This window comes from Vombatus ursinus, unplaced genomic scaffold, assembly GCF_900497805.2.
Source record: "Vombatus ursinus unplaced genomic scaffold, bare-nosed wombat genome assembly UNPS02014807.1, whole genome shotgun sequence".
Classification (NCBI taxonomy): domain Eukaryota; kingdom Metazoa; phylum Chordata; class Mammalia; order Diprotodontia; family Vombatidae; genus Vombatus; species Vombatus ursinus.
Window position 1 is genome coordinate 8,658,031 of NW_020954585.1, and position 21,443 is coordinate 8,679,473.

Sequence of the window (21,443 nt, forward strand, 5' to 3'; positions counted from 1 at the left end):
CTTCTTTCTCACCTTTCAAATATTACTGACTCAAATTCCTTTCTCTTTATCACAAATTCTTAAACATTTCTTTGTCCTCAGACAGTCCAATAAAGGAAGAAGAGGGTCAACAAAAGCCACTAGGAACTCGTACTAGAGCAGAGTCTGGTGAACATAGCCTCATAAGCCACTCTGCATCTGTATGGGGCACTGCACTTTTCAATCTAGTATCTCATTTAATCCTCATCCTAGATAAATCAAGCTGGTGCTAGTGCTCCCATTTTACAAGAGAGGAAATGAGGAAGCTAAATGAGAAAGCAAGTCAGTGATACAGTCTCTCTCTAAGTCTAGCCCTGAGCTATCCAGACCTGGCCACTGGAACAGAATGGATTCTTCAGGACTGTAGGAAGAAAGGTACATTGTGAGACAGCGCATCAGGGACAAAGCAGGAAGGTTTGGTTTGGACTACTACACAGGAAGGCCTTCTCAACTTACATATCTGAATGCCTTTCGTAGGTGTTTGAACTGCAAATAGAACTTGTAGAAGAGCAGCTGACTCACTTCCTGAAGAACAATAACCACCACACCGTTCAGATGCGTTGGGTGAGAAAGATGGCACCAGCTGCTGAGAAATCAAAGCAACATACAGGCAACAGCCAAGACCCCAAAGTTAGCTTCAAATACACAGTGAGGAGGAGGCGTGCAGAAAAGCAATTAGCAAGAGCTAACAGATAGACCCTGGTGTCTCACATGGGTGATGAGGCCAGCTGTCACCACAGAGTTCAAATAAACATCAATGAGTTGTGCTGAATAGTCACAAGCCAAGCAATCTGGAAAAAGTGAAATTCTATGTATCAAATCCAATACTGTCCTGGCCTGGCACTTTAAACTGGAACCCAGCCTTCTTTTTAAAATGACTGTCTACGGGAGAATGGGGTTTCCTTTTCTATGCAGGGAGCAGACCCTCTGTCCTGCTTCCCTTCTATTGATGCAGTCCTCCCTTAAGTGGGAAAATACATGTGTGCTTGGAAGGGCCATCCTCCATGTCAATCAAAAAACTGCTCCACTGTTATTTTGCACATGCCAATAGAAAGATATATATATATGTATATATATATACATACACACACTGATGACAGCTTTACAACCATAGGCAAAACACATATATTACAAGGCATCCAACAGTCTCTTTGGTCATGTGAGTATAGCAGAATTCTCAACACACAATATAAAGTAGATTAGAGTTTGTGCCTACAAACAATGGCCACAACTCATTTTGTACCTTGGCTCAGCTCAGGAGTTCTTAATCTTTTTTTGTGTCATGGATCCCTCTGGCTGAGTGAAGCTTATGGACCCCTTCTCTGAATAATATTTTTAAATGCATAAAAATTTAAAAAATATAGGATAACAAAGGAATCCAATTATATTGCAATACATTTATATATAATACACGTATAAAATCCAAGTTCACCCACCCCAGGTTAGGAACCCCTTGTTCCGTGGATTCGTGTTGTTTTCCCAACACTGCAGACTTCAGCAGCTGATGTAACTGGTCATGGCTTATTTCACAGTTCTTAACAAATAACTTGGTGGATAAGCGGGCTTTCTGAAAAGACAAAGATGGGAAATAGTCACTCATAATCATCAATAAGTTTAGATAAAAAGCAAGGTAAATAATGTTTCAAAAATAAAAACAAAGTAATAATCTATGTTTGGATCCTATCAACAGGTGTCCAAACAGCTTTCTGTTTGGCTGAAAAGAGGTATCCAGAGTAGAGTACTAGGCTTAGAATAAGAAAAGACCTGAGTTCAAATCCAGCCTCAGACCCTTACTACCTGTGTGACCATCAACAAGTCACTTACATCTGACTGCCTCAGTTTCCTCAATCATAAAATAGGGATGGTTGTGAGGATGAAATGAGATATTTGTAAAATGCTTAGCACAATGCCTGGCTCACAGTAGGCACTTAATAAATCCTGGTTTCCTTCCTTCCTCTATGCTACACTGGAGGCTACATAAATGGGGAGGCAGCATGACAAATATAGTAGTGGATTTGGATTCAGGGCATTTGGATTTGATTCTTGGCTCTGCAATTTGGTATATGCATGACAAGGGGCAAGTCTTGTTAAGTTTGGACAAGATGCCCTTTATGGTCCCTTCCAGTTCTAAACCTATGCATGATCCATTCCCATAAAGAATTTGTTTACTACGGTAACACAGACATAAACATTAAACCAATGCCTCCAGAGAGAAGGCCTCAAACTACATAAGAATATACCAACCAACTAAGTGTTTCTTTCATTTGTCTCATGACATTGCAAGGCTTGTTCTTCAGCTCATTTGGTACAAGTATTTCTGGAGTAGGTTGGGAAGAGAACAGCGTACACACAGTGGGGGGAGTTGCTTCCACTGAATAGTTGGTACTTAATATTTACATATTGTCATTATTACTACATAGTGCCATCCTCTCCCGCACTATAATAGTAGTACTTACTTTCCACTTAGGCTGACTCTCTTCATCATCGGGATCCCCATTGGCTGTACCTTCCCCAGACCCTCTAAAAAACTTATTTTGTATCTGCTTCCTCTTTTTGCTTTTCCCATCTAGGGCTGCATCCATTCTTCTTCTTTGTGGTGATCCTTTTCCCCCTGGCAACAGATCATAATCTACATCAGAATCCTTTGTGACTTTTAAGACCCATGTCTACAGACTAAGCCAGGCTCCTTCAGTAGTACCACCACCCTTCCCCTCTCCCTCCCCCAAATGTCCAACAAATGGTGCAATGGCTTAGGGGGTGGACTAGGTCAGTCTTATTTCAAGGTTATGTGAGTAGCCCCCTTGGTGCAGTAAAATTTGGATTTCTTCATTTCTTCTGTATTGTTAAAGCAGAGATCTGTATACCATACAGCTTTCTCTGATCATCACAGATGATCTTAACTATGTTAAATTGGAGTGGGGTGGACTAAGGATATGAGGCTCCTTTTACCTCTAAAATTCTGTAGTTCTGTGCTCTACACATCCTTGAGCAGGGGCTTCTGCACCACAGAGAGGGAATGAAAACTTTCCCCATATAACACTGGAAGAGATCCAGCTCATCCTGCCTGTTTCCCAACTTTATGTCCCATAATAATTTTCAACTAAAAACAATGAAAAGAGGATTGCAATGGGGTTGGAATATGAGAAAGTGATAGCAATCCTCCTCCTTCAATTTAAAGATTTAAAGATTTTTTAACAGGACTGCAGAGGTCATCTAATCCAAATCTCTTATTTTTACTGATGATAAAATTGAGACTCAGAAATTAAATGACTTGCCCCGGCAGAGTTGGGATTTGAACCCAAGATCTCTAACTGCAAATCTAGCACTTTTTCTATGGTACGACATTTTCAGTCTAGTCCTCTCACTATTCTAGTTGCTTCCAACCAAGATGCCCCACCCTGGCCCCACTAAACAGCAGGCATGTACTATTTTAACCACACAATCTGGTTTTAACCACACCTCAAGCCCCCAAATTCAATCCTGCCACTGCCCCTAACTAGCTACTGCCCCCACATCCAATTCACATATTTGAACAGGTGTGTCCTTATACCCAACCACAATCACACCATCCACTTAGCCCAAGACAGGACCACAATACTTAACTATCCCATCTTGACCAGACAGGAATACAATAGCTAGCCAATCAGAAAGCAGCACCACCAGGATGTTTGACCATCGAACCACAGAAGAGACCCCTTCCTGTTATCTAATCCCTTAACAAATCCCTCCTGCCTTTTTAATATTCATAATTTCTATTGTGTAATCAGCATCATTACATTATAAATTTTCCTGTTGTCTTACTAAGCTGCTGGTTCCTCTTGGAGCCTAGCCTGCTTCTGAGGGGTGTCAGTCCTCAATAAATGCCTGTACCTGGATGAGAAGTAGTCTGATTCTAATTCTTTGAGATAGTGCCATGCCACACTATGAAACTGCAACATCTTCAGTTTTGTAATTGTATCCTCAGTGCTTAACAGTTTTTTGGCACAAGGTTGCCCTTAATACTTTTTCATTCTTTCACTCACATAGCTGCCACCCTTCTTCAGTCCCATCACCTTGCTGTACTGCACATAATAGGCCCTTAATGAAGGTGTCAAATCAAAATGCATGAGAAGATATTTTCCACAATGATAACAAGGGTCCTTAACTTGGGGTACAATGACTCCCAAGGGGTCAGTGATTAGATTTCAGGGAGTCCATGAACTGGAATGGGGGGGGAGGGAAGAAATCATGTTTATTTTCACTAACCTTTAACTGAAATTGGGCATTCTTTTCAACTAAGAAATTTTTAAAAATTATTTTAAGAAGTTCATAGGCTTTACCAGACTGCCAAAAGGGGCTGAGACAGAAAAAAGGTTAGGAATCTCTGGTCTAGAGCTTGGAAGGGATCTCAAGGGCTAGCCCAAGGTAACACAGATAGAAAATGTGAGAGGCAAGACTGAAATTTAAATCCTGACTCCAGAACCAGTGGTTTTCTTACCTGGTCTATTGCAACAGCTTCCTAACTGGCTCCCTACCACTCCCTCTACTGCAACCCATATTCCACCAAGCTACAACCACTAATAATCTTGCTAAAACAAAGGTCTGGCAATATCACTTTGTTGCCCAACAAGCTTCTGTGGCTCCCCTGTGCCTTTGAAATAAAAGGCAATCTCCCAAGCTGGCATTTAAAGTCATTCCCTTCCTGCCTCCAGCTACCTTTCCAGGCTCATTTCACATACTGGAATATGTGCCATTTGCCCATTCCATTTCCAGTCTCTATTCTTTGGTAAACTGTCTACTATGCCAGGGTCACAAGACGGTGTCCGTGGCCAGATTCAGTATGCCTGGATTGGATCCTACTCTTAGATCCATCATTTACTAGCTATGTGACTTCAAGTCAGGTAAGTCACTTAGCACTGGAGCTAAAAGCCTTCCCCTCTGAGATTACCTTGCATTTACCATATATAACTTTTAGGTACTTAGTGTTGTCTCCCTCATCAGAATGTAAGCTCATTTTGAGGCAGTATTGCTTCATTCTTTATACTTACATCCCCAGTGCCTGGAATATTGAAGTGATTAATAAATATCTGTTAATGGACTGACTACATAGGCTACTCCTTATGCTTAGAATGCTGCCCTCTCTTGGATTCAGTCTTTTAAAATCCAAAGCTACCTTACCTGTCACCTTCAGCTGGAAGCCTTTCAAAAACTCCTTAGTTCTTAGTAATTTCTTCCTCTCTAATTATTCTTGCATTTCCTTATATTTACAACTTGTACCCTGCCCCCCCCATCCTCCCTCCCTCCATGTCTGATGTAGTTAATTTCCTTGAGGGCATTCTTGGCACCTAATGTTAAAAAAAAAAAAAAAAGCACTGTGCTGTGCTATATGCTATAGGGATACAAGTACAGAGAATTCTCATTAGTGGAATCCTGGAGAGGCTACTTAGCTCTCTCTTCTCTACCTCAGTTTCCCTATATGTAAAAAAAAAGGGACAATAACAGCACAAAACTCACAGAGTAGTTATGTGGATCAAATGTCAGAACATTTTTTAAAACTCTTTTCAAACTTTTAAGTGCTATATAAATTCAAGTTGTTACAACTGCTCTCTCAACCTGTTTCCTCACATGCAAAATGGGGGATAATAGCACCTAACTCACAATGTTGTTGTGAAGACCAAATGAGATGATAGATGTAAAGTATACTGCAAACCTTAAAGAGTTATAGGTATCCCAGAAAGTCCTAGCAGAGTTTTAAGCTCTAACAACTTAAACAGACTAAATAGGTCAGAGGTGCATCTGTGTACTCCTAGACTTGCAGTCAGAAAGATCTCAGTTGGAGTCCTGTCTCAGAGGTTTTCCAGCTGTGTGCTTGGGGACCCGTCCCTGAAGCTCACTTTCCTTATCTGTAAGAGGAGATAATCTGTCTGGGTGCATGTTAGGATCAAATGAGACTGACATATATAAAATGCTTTGTAAACCTTAAAGCTATATATTACTACCAGCCTTCCTCCATCCACCTTCTATAAATAGCTAGGATTTATATAGCACTTTAAGGTTTGCAAAGTGCTTTATAAACATTACATTTTATCTTCACAAAAACCCAGGGAGACAGGTGCTATTATTAGCACCATTTTTCAAATGAGGAAACTAAGTCAGAAAACGCTAAAGTGTCTTGCTTAGGGTCACACATCTACTTTGAACTGTAACAGCTTAAAATTGCACTGAGACTTTTGGGAAACTCCCCAAATATATAAATACTAAATAAACAAATAGTGGAGCAGCTATTATAAATAGCAGCTAGCACAATAAATGAAGAGTAAATAAATAGTGGCTAGTAAAAATACTAGCTGTTGCTGCTGTTCTTAGTAACTGGGTCCCGTAGTACAGTGCCAGTTCAAATCCAGCCTCAGACATTTACTTAGCTGTATGACCCTGGATAAGTCATGTAACCATCACTGCTTCAGTTTTCTCATCTGTAAAATGGGTATGATAATCACCCCCACCTCCAAAGGTGGTGATGAGAGTAAAATAAGATAACATAAAGCCTTCTGCAAACCTTACATTATACATGTATATATGTATATATATTTTCTTCATTTGAATGACAGCACATATGTATTTACATATGAATATATGTTACATAATAATGATAACACGTATGTCTTAACATGTATGCTATCATTATTCTAAATCTAATAAGGAAACAAATACCCATTTAGGCTGTGAGCTCCTTAGGGGCAGGGACTGTCTTTTGCCTCTTTTTGCATCCCCAGAACTTAGCACAGTGCCTGGCACACAGTAAGCGACTAATAAATGCTTCTTGACTGCCATAAAATACAGACAACATAATGCTAAATAAACGCAACAAAGTCAATCAATACAAATGTATACAAAACTGCTGAAAACAAGGCGGGGGGGGGTGCAGGAGCATTGGTGGGGGCGGGGCGGGGGATGGGCGAGGAAGGGCCCGAAGGCGCTGAAGACACCCGCGGACGGAGGAGGGGACGGAGGAGGGGTCGGAGCCCGGAGCCCCACGTCCCCCTCCTCCTTTCCCTTCTCACTCGTCCTGGCCCTGCAAAGGAGTCCCTTCCCAGAGGAGGCCTTGGTGCAGTCGGGTCGCTTCTCCCCCCGCCCCCGAAGCCGCGCCGTCCCCTCCCCGCCACTCTCCCCTTCCCCAGGCTCCCCTCCCCCCCTCACCTCCTCGGTGGGCTGCCGGTCCACGCGCCAGCACGCAGCCCGCGACGCGGCCCCAAACTAAAACCTCGAAGGAAATTCCCAAGGCCTGGCCAATGGAGGAGCGGAAAACATCGATTCGCCGGAAGGAGCAAAGCCTGGCGGAAATGACGCCATCAGAGGCCGCGGGAAGTTCGAAACGAGGGGAAGTTCCTTCTTGTCGGCTTCCGAGGTGGACCAACTGGGAATGGAGAGCCGAAAACGCTGGGGAGGCAATGGCCACCAAGCAGCTGGCCCGGTATATTTGTGTGTATGTTGCGTATGCGTGTGTGTCCGTGTCCGTGTCCGTGCGTGTGCGCGCGCGCGAACCCTGAGGAGAGGGAGGGCGCTTTGGGAACTTTCGGGCCACCTAGAGTACTCTGTCTGGGCGCAAGCGTGGGCGCATGCGCACATCTGTGGAGAGCGTTTGCCGGACCTAGGGCCGGCCCTGGCCGGCCCCGAGCAAGTTAGAGGGTGCTGGTCCCCGAAGGAAGGAGAGCTGTTGCCAGAGCGCCAGAAAGGTCAGGGCAAGGCCAGGGGTGCGTCTGTATTTTTCTGGACTCGAGTCAGGAAGACCTCGGTTCGAATCCTGTCCCAGAGGCTTACTAACTGACCTGGAACCTCTTGGATCTTGGAACCTCTCAGCCTCAGTTTGCTCATCTGTAAAACGGGGATAACCGCACCTACCTCACCGCATTGATGTGAGGATCAAGCGAGACATAAAACGCTTTGTAAACCTCAAGGTGATGTTACCTGCTGTCCCTTCCTAGCACTTTATAAGGTACTTTAATGTTTGCGAAGTCCTTTACAAATACCATAGTTTTAGCCTCACAACAACCTTGGAGATAGATGTTATTATTAGCCCTATTTTACAAATTGGGAAACTAAGTCAGAAAGAGCTAGTGCCTGAGGCTGGATTTGAACTAGTCTTTCTGACTCCATTCAAACATTTATTTTTCCCTACTGTGTGCTGGACACTATGCTAGCAAAGTGGATCGAACACCAGCTCTGGAGTCAGGAGGACCTGAATTCAAATTTGTCCTCAGACACTTGACATTTACTAGCTGTGTGACCCTGGGCAAGTTACTTAACCCCAGTTGCCTGGTTGGGGGTAGGAGGAAGACACTATGCTAAGCTCTGGGGATACGAAGAAGGTCAAAAGACAGCCCCAGCTTTCAAACAGTTCAGGGTCTAGTGAAGGAGACAATATGCAGACAACTGTGTAAAAACAAGCTATAGACAGGATAAACTGGAGATAATTAACACCAGCATTAAGGCTTGTGGGGGATTTTAGTTGAGATTTGAAGGAAGCCAGGGAAGCAGAGATGAGGAGAGAGAGCATTCCAGGCAGTGAAAATGCTTGGGTGGAATTGTGAAGGAGGTCCTTGCATAGTTTATTTTATGTTTCTTCAGTAGCATTTTGAGACTTTCTATTATTAGGCTACAAGATGGTTGGGGGTGGAGATCCCTATACTGTTAATCCATCAAGATGTTGAAAAATTATTGTGGTTCCTCTCTTCCCCCCATGTAACAGTCACCCAATACTTAACTGGATGAAATACACACATACAAAGGCAAGAATAATAGTGTACTTCTATAGTGGTTCATATTTGACTTCAAATACGTATTTTGAATTTGACACAATGTAGTAGGTGCTAGGGATACAATAAAAATGACAGTCTCTGATTTCAGAAAGTTTAGATTCTGTTTGGAGTAACTGGAGAATATGACATGTATACAAATAGTTGTACTTCAGGGTTAAGAGTGATAGGATTAAAGAAAAGAGACATGTCCTAGGAATATTTGAGGAAGGGGTGGGGGATGGGGATCAAGGAAGCCTTTTTTGAAGAAGTTGGCTCCTGATCTGAGCCTTGAAGAAAATTAAGGATTCTGAAAGGCAGAGATGATGAGAAATTCCAAGCATGGGCCTTGCCTAGGTGAATATATAGAGGTGGAAGATGGCATGTTAAGTTTGGGGAAGAGCTTAATTGTCCAAATTGACTGAAATATAGACTATGTTAATGAAATATAGACTATGTTAAAGAGATATGTGAAATGATACTGTAAAGGTAGGTGAGGACCAGATTGTAGAGGACTTTAAATGTCGGGGTATAAAAAGTTTTGTGCCGGGGATCAGACTTTATGCCTCTGAGAGATGATTTTGTCAGTTTTCTGAAGCATGTATGATTCCAAGTCCAGGACTCTTTCCATTACCATTTCAACTTTATTCACATTACTGCAGCCATTAGCCTCATTTTGCAGTTGAGGAAAATGAGACTTAGAGAGAAGAAGTCACAAGAAGAATCCAGTCTCCTGACTTATTAGTCTTAATAACAGACTATACTACATTAATGATAATTTTGCCTTCTATTCAAGCCTGTTTTGATAAGGATTACACAAGCAATTTTGTGGTAAAGGAGCCCCAGAAATAGCTATGGTTCTGCTCATTTCACTCTTCATTATTTCATGCAAGTCTTCCCATGTATTTCTAAAATCAACCTGCTCATCATTTCTTATAGCACAATAGTATTCCCTCTGCTGTTCATTTTCATAATGTGTAGCCAAAGAAAGATCCAGTATACTCCTTTAATGATTATCTTTGATTTACATTTTTTAGGCAACTTGGATTAATTAGGAGGAAGTCCATCAGTCCGGCTAATAAGGATAGTCTGGGTAGAATCAGGTCAAGTAAGTTGTTTGCTTACTTTCATCTTATTTTGTAGTGCACTGCATTTTGAGTACTGCTAACATAACCATAATTTGGTCTGTTGCAGAGCAGTTATTCGGCTACTTAATTATCATTGATTTTGAGTCAACATGCTGGAATGATGGGAAACGCCACTATAGCCAGGAGATAAGTAAGTCTGAAACAATATGTCAAAAGCTGTGTTTAATTAAGGTTGAAAACTAGATTAATTTGAGTTTATATTTTGTAGAGGAAATAAAACTTAATAAATGTTATGTATGTGACTTGCACCTTTAATATGTGTTCATTGATAATGAATAACTTTAGAATCTAACACTAGAAATGTCAGCTGTTTTTCAAAGTAAAATATATTATGTATTGGTGTGTTGTTGTAAAATTAATCTAATTTAAATAAAAGATTGAAAAAATCATTCTTATACTAATTCCTAAATGTATTAATAAAGAAAATTCTACATTTATATGCCAGTTACTTATAAAAGAATACTGATATTCCAGGTAATGAATAAATGATTTACTGAAGGAGGAATCAATTTCTTCCTCTGTAAAGTGAGGTGATTGAATTAAATGGCTTCCCAGGTCTGTTTTAACTCTAAATGTGTGATCCTGTAATCCTATGAATGAAAACACTCTCACCACTTTTTCTGTCTTCATGCTTAGCTTAGTTGATTAGTATAGTCAAAATTTTATTTTGAAGAGAACAAATTATATGATCTCAGGACTTTCACCTGTGATAGAGCCTATTATAAGAACCATATCACCTTGCACCATTCTTTCTATCCTGACTTACTTGGAAATACAATAATAGTATTATGTTTTTAAATTTGTGGTAGTTACAGTGCTAATTTAGTAATTCTTTTTTAACATGTAGTGATCATTATTTTTTTTAGTTGAGTTTCCAGCGGTCCTTCTAAATACATTAACTGGAGAGATTGAGTCTGAATTCCAGACCTATGTCCAGCCTGAGGAACATCCAATTCTTTCCAAATTTTGTGTTGAACTGACAGGCATAAGACAGGTATGGCATAAATACTAAAATTTAGAAACAGAGGAAACAAACTAGAAAGCGAAGGCCTTTTGGAGTTAAATTTATGAAAACTGAGAAAAATGTCTTTTTTCCCAAATATCTATTAATGCAAGTGTATACATGCATGTATATATGTAGTTATTTATTGGTATGTGTATATTAGAAAAGGAATAGGCTTGGAGGAAATTAATATCAAATACTATTATGGAAATTAAACAACAAAAACTTGTCTTCCATCTGAAAATTCTGGAGGAATTATTTTTGTTGTCATAATCTTACCATATGGTTTTAGTTTTATTTATCCCAACTTATAGTTTGTGATAGTAAGGTCCAGTATGCTGTAAGGGGCTGATTTTTACTGCCAGTCTTTCCGTTTAAAAAACTCATATGCACATTTCTAAACCTGTTAATATCTGAATGTGTTTTTATGGTATTATATTTAGGCTCAAGTGGATGAAGGAGTTCCTCTGAAGATTTGCTTATCACAGTTCTGCAAATGGATTCAAGTGATTCAACAGCAGAAGGAGATAACTTTTGCTCCCAGTGTTACAAATAATTCTGCTTCAGAAGTAAAATTATGTGCATTTGTTACTTGGTCAGGTACAGATAACTTAGGTTTGGGATCAGTATTGAATTATTGTAAGCATGTTCTTGTTAAGGGAAGATATGCTGTTCAGATTAAACTGCATAATAGGGGCTTATTAATCATGATGAAAAGCACTATTTCTGATTACTTTTTTGTGCAGGAAACTTGTGGTTACTCAGTAATTCTTGGATCAGCTCCTCCATCCCCCAAATAGAGTGCCTGGTGTCTGTTAGCTCAGTTAATTAAATTCATGTGTCTCTAAATTTCATCCTATTGAGAAATTTTTGGACCGTTTGTCTTCACTCTGATAATTTAATGCAAAGGTGAAAACTTCTCCATCCACAGACCTGAATAAGGAGAGGCCTCACTTCATGTTTGTGTTCTGAAATTCCCGAGGTTGAGAGATAAAGCAGGCTCTTTTTACTGTGTAGCAGTGGTTTGGTATAATTGGGTATCTTCATTTGGTAATAATATTTGAATATTTTTCCTATATCATTCATCTTTTCAACATGCTTATTAAGTAGCTTCACTGTGCAAGGCATTGTGCTGGGTGTAGTGGAGTTAACAATTACCTCAGTTCCCAAGGAATTTATAATTTAGCCCAAACCATTCCCTATTTCTGAAATATGTATCTCTGTTCCCTCCTTTAAGGTACATCTATCTGTTTATTAAAAACTTAACTAACTTTTAAGGGCCAGCTCACATGCTGCCTCTATAAGGCCTCTATGAAGCCTTCCTTGCTCTTTCAGTTCTATAATGATTCTTCCCCTGGCCTTCAATTTATGTAGTGGTAATAGATGTGGTTGTTTGTAGAATTTGCTAAACCTCATTTTGACTTAGCTGGCCCCTTTGGACTGTGGATTCCCGTTTTTGAGCTCTGCCTTGAAGGATGGATAAGAATTTGAAAGGCAGCAGTGAGAGAAAGGACATTTTAAAATGAGCAAAGGCACGGTGGCCAGAAAGAGTGGAATGTTATAGGAATGATGTGTAGTCCAATTTGGAGCATTGGGTACATTAAAGGGAACAATGAAGTAGATAAGAGAGGTTGGAGCAAAATTATAGAATACCTTGACTACCAGTCTATGGAATTTAGATTTCATTTGGTAGACAATGTGAGCTCTTTGAGGTTTCAGAGTTTAGAGTGGAGGTGTTTAGGTATGGGGAAGGTCTTGATCAGAGCTGGGCTTTAGGAAGATCTATCTAACAATCCTATTGGAAGATAGTTTACAGAAAAGAAGGAATGAATAGGAAACCAGACAGAAGTAACTGTAACATGCCCATAACCAAATTATTCATCTTTCCCGTTAAACTTGAACTTTGATATTTCTGCAAATTGCACTGCCATTATCCCATTCACCCAGATTTAAAACCTTGGAGTCATATATGCCTCCTCTCTCTTCTTTACTTCCCACACTCTTATCCCCATATCTAATCACTTGTTCATATTCCTCTACAAGATCTGTCACATCTATTAACTTTTTTCCATTTTCTGTGCTACCTTCATTTTTCTGTCTCCATATAATTCCCTACATCTGGGATTACTCCCCCTTCCCCCCTTTTTGGTAAGGGTAGAACAAAATACTGCTTATCCTTAAAAGTCCAGCTCTAATTTATCACTTCCACTCAGATCGCTCTGATCTTTTATACCAGTATAAAAGTATCGTTTCTTCTGATTTCCCATTGCACTTCATATGTCTCATGCACTTATCATAGAATCATGAGATTTCAGAGTTGAGAGAGACCTGAGTAGTCATATACTCCAACCTATACCTGAACAGATATCTCTCTACATCAGTGGTTAGTCTAGTATGATCTGTTGCTAATGAAACCATTATGACTCTTTGTGAGCTCTGCTTCCTTTTTTAAATATTCACAAATCCAGGGACCAATCTTAATATTGGCCCTGGAGAATTGATTTAGATTCTATGGGAACTAAAGATGTAGAATGTGGTACTTACCATCAGACTTCCAATGGTGAAATGATTTTTTTTGTTACAAGAGAGGGTTGAAGGTAGGAGTTAAAGGAAAGGAGCATTTACAGAGAAATGATATGATAGGTATGGAGGAAAAAAAACCATCAATTGAACTTTAAAATTTTCATAAATCATTCTTTGATTCCCAGAAAAATTCTACAACAAATTATTAAAGTCAAGCTCATTGGCTTATAGTTTGCAGGTTCTACCCACTTCTCTTTTTCAAAATTTAGGACATTTACCCCTTTTCAGCCCTGTGGCCCTTCTTCCATTCTCCACAAGTTTTCAGCACTTGCATTGACCAGTTCTTTCGGTACCCTGGGCATGGTAAATGGAATTCATTGAGGACAATTAGGGTCTTACTACCCCCTTTACTTATCTTGGATTTCAACTCCCTGTTAAGCATTTTTGTTCCAACCTTCCCAGTCCAAAGATCCTTTTTTCTTGGTAGAGAAGACAGAAGTAGAATAAGATTGAGAATTTCTGCATTCTTCCCCATTTTCATCACTGCATCCATCTTTAGGAGCAGTCTTATCCTTTCTTCCATCTTTTTCTTGACTCGAGTATTGCTTAAAACCAAACCAAACAAAACAATCCTTGTTGTCTTTAGTGTTCAGTGTACCAGCCTCAGCTCATTCTGAGCTTAAGAACTCCAGCTTTTTGTTTTTATCTTGTTACTCTTGCTTCTTTTTTCTATACAGTTCTCTTTAAGTTGAGGTTAACTGGTGCATTCTTATACATCCACACCAGTCTTTTTTCTTTCTCATTGGAGTCAGCCATATTCTGTATCATGTTAAAAGTACTTATACACGTCATTTCCCATTTTAAGCTCCTTAAGGGCAAGAGCCATGTCTTATTCATCTTTTTATTCCACACAGATTCTTGTACTACAGCCCTTTGTATATTGCAGATGCTTAACAGTTATTTGTTTTGCTGAATTGACTTGGAGTCATTCTGCTCTGTTTTGTGTCTTTCTCTAATAACCTTGGTCAGTCTGTGAGCAGTAGAGCTGAAGATCATAGACTGATCACTTAAGTTTTGAGATTGGCAAAATGGCAGATATAGCCAAGGGAGAGGAATTCTAGTGTGTTAGTGAGAACATTACTGCAATGTTTCAGGATGAAGGTTAACTGGGATAGATTTGAGGAATCCAGGAGCTAGAAGTCGCAGTGAGGGAACAGAACAGGAATGGTGCAAAAGAAGGAGTGGGACATGTCGTTGTGATTAGACAAGGGAACTATTACAATTTGTGGTTTTGGGGGGAAACCAGTTTGAAGTCCATGATGTGTCTGTGCTTGTGAATGGTTGAACCTGGAGATAAAGCTCATTACAGTTTAAGACACTAAGGAACTGTGAGACAAGAGTGTTGGAATACTATATTAACATTTACCTATCTGAACGCTTATAAATTTTTTAGATGTAAGGTTTTTTTTTTCTTCTCTTCTGAAAACATTTAGTTTGTCTTATTTAGTGCTTAAGAAATTCTATCACATCAGGCAAATTTCTTAAAAGTTAGCTACATGAAATATGACAATTGTATTTTAAGATGCAGTAAATTCTTTGATCTTGTAAAAAAAAAAAAAAGGATCTCATTCACTAGCACTGACCAGTGAGTTATAATTTTATTATGCTTTATACCAGGGGTGGGGAACCTGTGGCCTTCTAGGTCCTTGGGTGCAGCTTTTTGTCTGAGTCCAAGTTTTACAGAATAAATCCTTTTATTAAAGGGATTTGTTCTGTGAAGTCAAAGAGCCTCACTTGAGGACCTAGAGGGTCACATGTGGCCTCAAGGCCACAGGTTTCCTACCCCTGCTTTATACTCTATCTTCCAGTATTTTTTTATGGAACTATAAATATAGCTGGTGAGAATGGAAATAAACAGTGATAACATTTTTGCTTTATTTTACGTAGACTGGGACTTGGGAGTTTGCTTGGAATATGAATGTAGACGGAAACAATTGAGAAAGCCTGTATTCTTGAATTCTTGGGTAGACCTCAGAGCAACTTATAAGGTGAGAAAATCATTGGTAAGAATCAAAATATGTGCACATGTTCATGTTCCTTAAAAGATATTTCTCTGAAATAATAATAGCTTACATGTATATAACTATTTAAGGTTTTCAAAGCACTTCACATACTTTATATCATTTGATCCTTAATAATTCCTGTGAGGTAAGAGCTATTGTTATCCTCCTTTACAGATGAGGAAACCTTGGCTGAGAAAGGTTTAAGTAACTTGCCCAGGATCACACAGCTAGTGTCTGCAGCCAGATTTGAACCCACACTTTCCTGACTCTTGGTCCACTGCCCTATGTAATATACCATACTACTTCTCTTGGAAAGTTCTTATATTTCTAATATATTTAGTACTATGTTAGATACAAATAAATAATTTTCTAAATGTATAAATTTTCTAAAAACAATAAAAAGAAGATGCATGTATTAAATCAGAGCTAAAAATCAGGAAAAAAAGTTGATCCTTGGTCAAGTAAACAAGTATTTATTGAAGGCAGAGCCAAGATGATGGAGTAGCAGGAAGAAATACGGAGTTCCTACCAGCACTCCTCTAAACAGATCTAGAAAATGCACCAGACTGAATCCTAATGAGGCAATCCAAGAAAAAGTCTAGCCCAGAGTAGAATAGGGGGAGAGACATAGAGGGCTGTGGACACTGGGGACAGTGTCTGAACAGAAACATTCTGAAGAGTACTTCAGCACAGGGAGAGGCTGGATACTAGGGCAAGAGGAGGTCCTAGACCCATACCTGGGCACCTCGGTCCCCTTCAAGGTAGAGGAGTGGGAACCAATACCAAGTACCAGTTTTGTTGCTCACTATCCAGGGCCTTGGGGTGGCATTCTAGATTAAGTTGTGCAACTGAGAGGAGCACGTTTAGAAGCAAGCAGCAGTGGTGTGGCTCAGACCCCAGGGCCAGAGCCGGGTCTTAGTTCAGCTTCTTGTGCAGGCTTAAACCTGCATGGTAATGACCACGGCAGGCATCCCAGACCAAAGAGAAGACTGCAATTCTGTCACTCTGAACTAGCTGAGTTTCCCAGCTGGCATGTAATAGCTAAGTCCCACAACAGTCTCCTGTTGGTTAGACCCAGCCCACTTCTTGATTTTCTTTTTTGTTGTTATTTCATTCTCAATTATGGGGGAAGTTTGGGGATGAAAGGGAGAGAATATGGATTTTATAAATGGTACATATATATGTATATGATTTTTAATTCTTAAAAATCCAAGCATTCATTAAGTGCTTATGCCATGTTAATAGCTGAGTATACAAAGAAAGGCCATAAAAATCCCTGCCCTCAACGAGCTCACAATCTGATGGGGGAGATAACATGCAAACAATTATACGCCAACAAAATGTATTCATGATGAAAGTGGAGATGATCTCAAAGGCCTAACATTAAAGCATACTGAAAAGTACTTCTCGCAAAAGGAAGGATTTCAGTTAATACTTGAAGGAAGTTAGGGAAGCGGGGAGGTTGAATCGAAGGGGAAAAGCGTTCTGGGCGTGGGGTGCAGTCAGGGGATGGAGCGCCTGGTATAAGGAGGAGCGAGGAGGCCAGCATCGCTGGGCTGTAGAGGACATGTATGGGAGTAAAATACAAGAAAAACGGGAAGAGGCCAGCATTACACGTGGAGGGTTTTTTAAACCAAACAAGGTTTTCTGTTTGATCCTGGAGCTGATATAGGGAGCCACTGGACTTTATTGAAAAGGGAGAGGACGCGGTCAGACCTATACTTTAATCAGTCACTTTGACAGCTGAGTGAAGAATGGACTGGAGTGGGGAGAGGCTTGAGCCAGGGAGGCCAACCAGAAAGCTGTTTCAGGACTCCAGATTTGAGGTGAAATAGGCCTGTACCAGAATGATGGCTTTGTCAGAGTAGAGAAGGAAGCACATACGAGAAATGTGATGAAGTAGAATTGACAGGACTTGGCAGAAGACTGGATATAGGGAAAGGAGTAAGAAGCTGAGGATGACACCTAAGTTTTGATCAGGAGGTGGGGGGGTGGGGGGTGAGGGAGTATAATTGGAAGGATTGCATACTCTTGATAGTATTAGGGTAGTTAGGAAGAGGGGAGGGTTTTAGATAAAAGAATGTTCAATTTTGGACATGTTGAAGGCTGTGGGCATCCATTTTAAAGATGTCCTTTTGGTCTTCATGGTATAAAGGTTAGTAATCTGTATCACTCCAAGTAACTGTCCTGTATTTATAAATACATATCTTTTTATCTGATTAGCTTTTCTATAGGAGAAAGCCAAAAGGGCTAAGTGGTGCGTTGCAGGAATTGGGAATAGAATTCTCAGGACGAGAACATTCTGGTGAGAAAGATCTAAAAACTGATTTATTTTTAGCTAAAATATAGAGTATATATTGCATTTGAGATAGCTAATATGTATTTATTTACAATTTCTTTCAAATGCTGAAAAAGATTTCATATGGGTAAGTAGAATGATAATGATAGTAATTCTTTAATGGTTCCATGTCCTTAAGTCATAGGAAGTAAAATGCTACCATCTAGTGGTTATTTTTGGTCCTTGATATGGGAATATTGCATTGGAAGTCTAAAGTGAAGTAAAACATGTTCAGAGCATGGTGATTCAGTGAAGAATTGGGCAAGGAAAATGAATTGGGTACAAATAAATATTACTTCAAAAGTTTTGGTGAATTTTTTTGGCCTGTTGACTAAATTACTATTGACTCTTTAATTAAAAAAAATGGGAAAATCTCAGTTTTCAATAATACTTCAATAGTTTTGCATAAGCACTAAGTTTATGGTTAAGAATTATCAAACCATTATACTGTTAATATGCTTGGTTTACATTTTTAAATTTCTTTTGCATTTCTTTATAGTATCACAAGGGATAATATTTGGCTCTCTCTTTCCCTAGGATTAGATGATTCTCGTAATACTGCCCATCTGGCTTGGCACATGATCAGAGATGGTTGCATAATGAAAATTACTAAATCTTTGGATAAAGTTAGTGGTATCTTGCTTTCTTTTTTCTATCATTTAGATTATAAGGGTGGGGGAATAAATATAGATTCATTAAATAAGCAAACAATTTAAATATAATTATTTTAAGGCAATCAGTAATGTTTTTCTTATTTGTCATACAGTATAATGTAGGAACTGTGATCACCTAGTTTCCAAAGCTCTTGGATTTGTCTGTGAAACTTATAGGTACCACATTCAGAGAAGAGTCCCAATTGTGTTGCCAGAGTTTTAAATCTGAATCAGACTGAAGATACTCTTGGACATAAGAATGGAATCCAGACTTCAAGCATGGATGATTTTTGTGATGGTGAAATTAACATCAGTAAAAATACCACAAATCCTAATGGAAAAAATCATCTAAAGTCAGTTTCCAGGAGTTCTTTTTTAAAGATACATCAAGATTACTTACCATTAAAGAGCACCAGAAATCTCGGTGAGGTTAAAAGTTGTTTCTCAGTTAATGAATCTTCTTTTCCTTTTGGGAAATTGCAGCCACCCAATTCTAATTCACCAGGGTACAGCCAAAACCAAATAAAAAGTGAATACCTTACCCATAATCCTAAATATAATTCTTCAGCATTGGGTTCAGGATTAGTGCTCGTCTCTACCACCATTTCATCCGTTAACAATATCTCTGATACAGATACAAGTACTAGCCTTGACTGTTTGCCAATGCTTGCTGATTGGGAGGATGTAGCTTTACTGCCAGCTTCATGGCCTGAACAGAAAATAGACTCTGTGCCTCCCACTGATATCTCAAACTCAGGCACTTCATTGGACCCTGGGGAAAAGTTAACGATTTTAAAAAAACAAACAATGATAAATTGCGCAGACTTGGGAAGTTTAGGAAAAGCATCACAGAGCCCTGAAATGTCAGGGTCTGTTGTTTACAGAAGCCCTCATACTACTATTTATAATGTAAAGGAATCCCCAAAACAGCCTTCAAATGTTGATACTTTTAAGTTACCTAACCTAAAAGTAAATGTATTGAGCAGATCTAAGACTACTTTGTCTCCTCCCTCAACATTGGGGGAACCACAGACTCCTTACTCTGTAGTCATTAAAAGAAAGTCTTCTAGTCCCCAGGCTTTCCCCCCATCAAAAAAGCAGTCGTTCACCATACATGAAGAAAAGCCTACATCATCTCAATGCTCGCCAGTGAAAAATTCACTTCAGAAGGTGACACCTTCTGTCTTAAAATCCATTGTCAACCTGAAAGAACCTTGGAAGAGTGGGAAAATGACACCTCCTTTGTGTAACTGTGGCCGAAGGTCTAAAAGACTCATTGTTTCTAATAATGGACCAAATCATGGCAAAGCCTTCTATAGTTGTTCTGTTGGGAAATACCAAAAGAATGGAAAGAACTGTGGTTATTTTAAGTGGGAGCAAACACTTCAAAAGGAGAGAACTAGTGGCATGGATTGCTCTCTTTCCACAGTAGGGATCGATTTTAGATCTCCTGGAACTTGTAGTTCCTCTAGAAATTTAATCTTTTCTCCTGAAAAATGTTTGAAACTCAGGCCATCTATGAGAACTTGAATATCATCTCTCTTTGTTTGCAAACCTTGCTTTAATTTAAATGGGTTTTGAATGCAACAAATGTAAAAGATATGTAGTACTACAAATTATAAGGAAACTCAATGGGTATTCCTGAACCCTATAGACTAGAATGTGCCTGCTTAAGTCTAAAACATTAAAGAAGTAAATTTGTAAAGAAATTTGTTTGGAAAGTGCTTTGAAAGACCCAACAAGGTCTGGCATTATATTTGGCTTTATAATTATTATTTTTAAAAAGAAAATTAATTTTATAGTATATTATTCAAGATAGTCTGAACTTTAGTCGCCAACACTAACTGGACTTCAATTATCATCTTACTCTATGGTTGTTAGTTCTTCAGTACTGTGCCTATTTCTTCATCTATAAAATAAAATTTCTCAATTTTTAAAGCAGGATGATGTCTAAACATATGCTATTTTAGTGCCTTTTTTTTTTTGCACGAACTCTTCAGCCAGGTATTATGTAATTGTCGAAGAAAATCATAAATGAAATGTTTTGTAAAGTATCTTTGTAGGGTACTTTTTTTTTTCAAATGCTGTGCTGGGACATGTAAACCCTTTTAAAATTGAATTAGAGCTTGAAACGGATTTTTAAATTATTAAATAAAAACAATGATAATGTTTACTTTGTTTTCATTCAGTGGTATTTTTACTTCTAGAAACATGCTAATAATCCTGTGACTAATGTAGTAAGTTTTTAAAAAAAGTAGTATGAGCTAGCTAGTTAGTATTTAAAAGAATGAGCATTTGAAGAGCTGGACTAACTTGTAAATCTGTATATCTTATTAGAATTATAGTTCTGTGTGTGTGTTGAATTCTTGGGCTGACCTCAGAGCAACTTAAAAGGTAAGAAGGTTATTAGTAAGAATCATTTTCTTACCATTACTTAAACATTTGCAATGGGTGAAATCTGAAATAACTGAGGAAAGAAAGGTTTGAGTTTCCAAGCATATTGATTTAAGCAATGCATGCCAATTGCATAACAGATTGGGACTAGGACTCCTAAGCTTGGCACTGGACCCAAATACAGGAGAAGACAGATTTTTATGCATTAAAAGAATTAACAGGATATAAACCAGGATACAAGATTAGGTAATCTGATTTCTAATTGGAGGAAAGATTATGGATTTTCCAAGTTGGGAAGAGTGAGTTTTGGTTGAGTTGGGAGGGGGTGAGTAGGTTTCCCAGAATTGAGATGCTAATTAATTGCATCCCCCTGGCATTTTATACTATCTGTAGTATATCATCTTACTATGGATTATGCCATCTATCTTCCCATGAGTGATTTGAAGAAAAACAAGATGGAGAATAATACATGTAACAGCACAAGATGGAGTCATTGTTCATGAGATGAAATCCAGTTGGCTCTCTTAATTCT

General features: G+C 39.0%; 2 protein-coding genes across 8 annotated transcripts in view; one reads left to right on the forward strand and one right to left on the reverse strand.

Moving 5' to 3' along the window:
* The window catches only part of LOC114052129 (RNA exonuclease 5-like), a 34,745-nt gene extending 27,472 nt beyond the window's left edge, over positions 1 to 7,273 (reverse strand). Inside the window, exons 1-4 of one of the 3 annotated variants that reach the window (XM_027874629.1) lie at positions 7,195 to 7,273; positions 2,475 to 2,629; positions 1,455 to 1,585; positions 475 to 601 (exon numbers count right to left, since the gene is read on the reverse strand). In XM_027874629.1, coding sequence (XP_027730430.1) covers positions 475 to 601; positions 1,455 to 1,585; positions 2,475 to 2,600 — 384 coding nt within the window. In that variant the 5' untranslated portion in view covers positions 2,601 to 2,629; positions 7,195 to 7,273. Of the gene's footprint in view, positions 1 to 474; positions 605 to 1,454; positions 1,586 to 2,474; positions 2,630 to 7,194 lie in introns of those variants that run through there. The other 2 variants (XM_027874628.1, XM_027874630.1) reach the window with 2 other exon arrangements.
* Positions 7,274 to 7,348: 75 nt separating this feature from the next.
* On the forward strand, positions 7,349 to 20,644 carry LOC114052130 (ERI1 exoribonuclease 2-like). Of its 5 annotated transcripts, none has more exons than XM_027874631.1 (9): positions 7,349 to 7,468; positions 9,827 to 9,897; positions 9,984 to 10,067; positions 10,804 to 10,931; positions 11,384 to 11,540; positions 15,411 to 15,511; positions 17,750 to 17,831; positions 18,402 to 18,490; positions 18,695 to 20,644. In XM_027874631.1, the coding sequence occupies exons 1-9, from the start codon at positions 7,446 to 7,448 to the stop codon at positions 20,045 to 20,047; spliced, it is 2,088 nt and encodes a 695-aa protein (XP_027730432.1). In that variant the 5' UTR covers positions 7,349 to 7,445; the 3' UTR covers positions 20,048 to 20,644. The 5 variants fall into 5 exon arrangements, with proteins under 5 accessions (XP_027730432.1, XP_027730433.1, XP_027730434.1 ...); XM_027874632.1 differs by having other exon boundaries at positions 7,363 to 7,480; XM_027874633.1 differs by having other exon boundaries at positions 7,363 to 7,480; positions 18,402 to 18,497; positions 18,695 to 18,850.
* Positions 20,645 to 21,443: the final 799 nt, after the last annotated feature.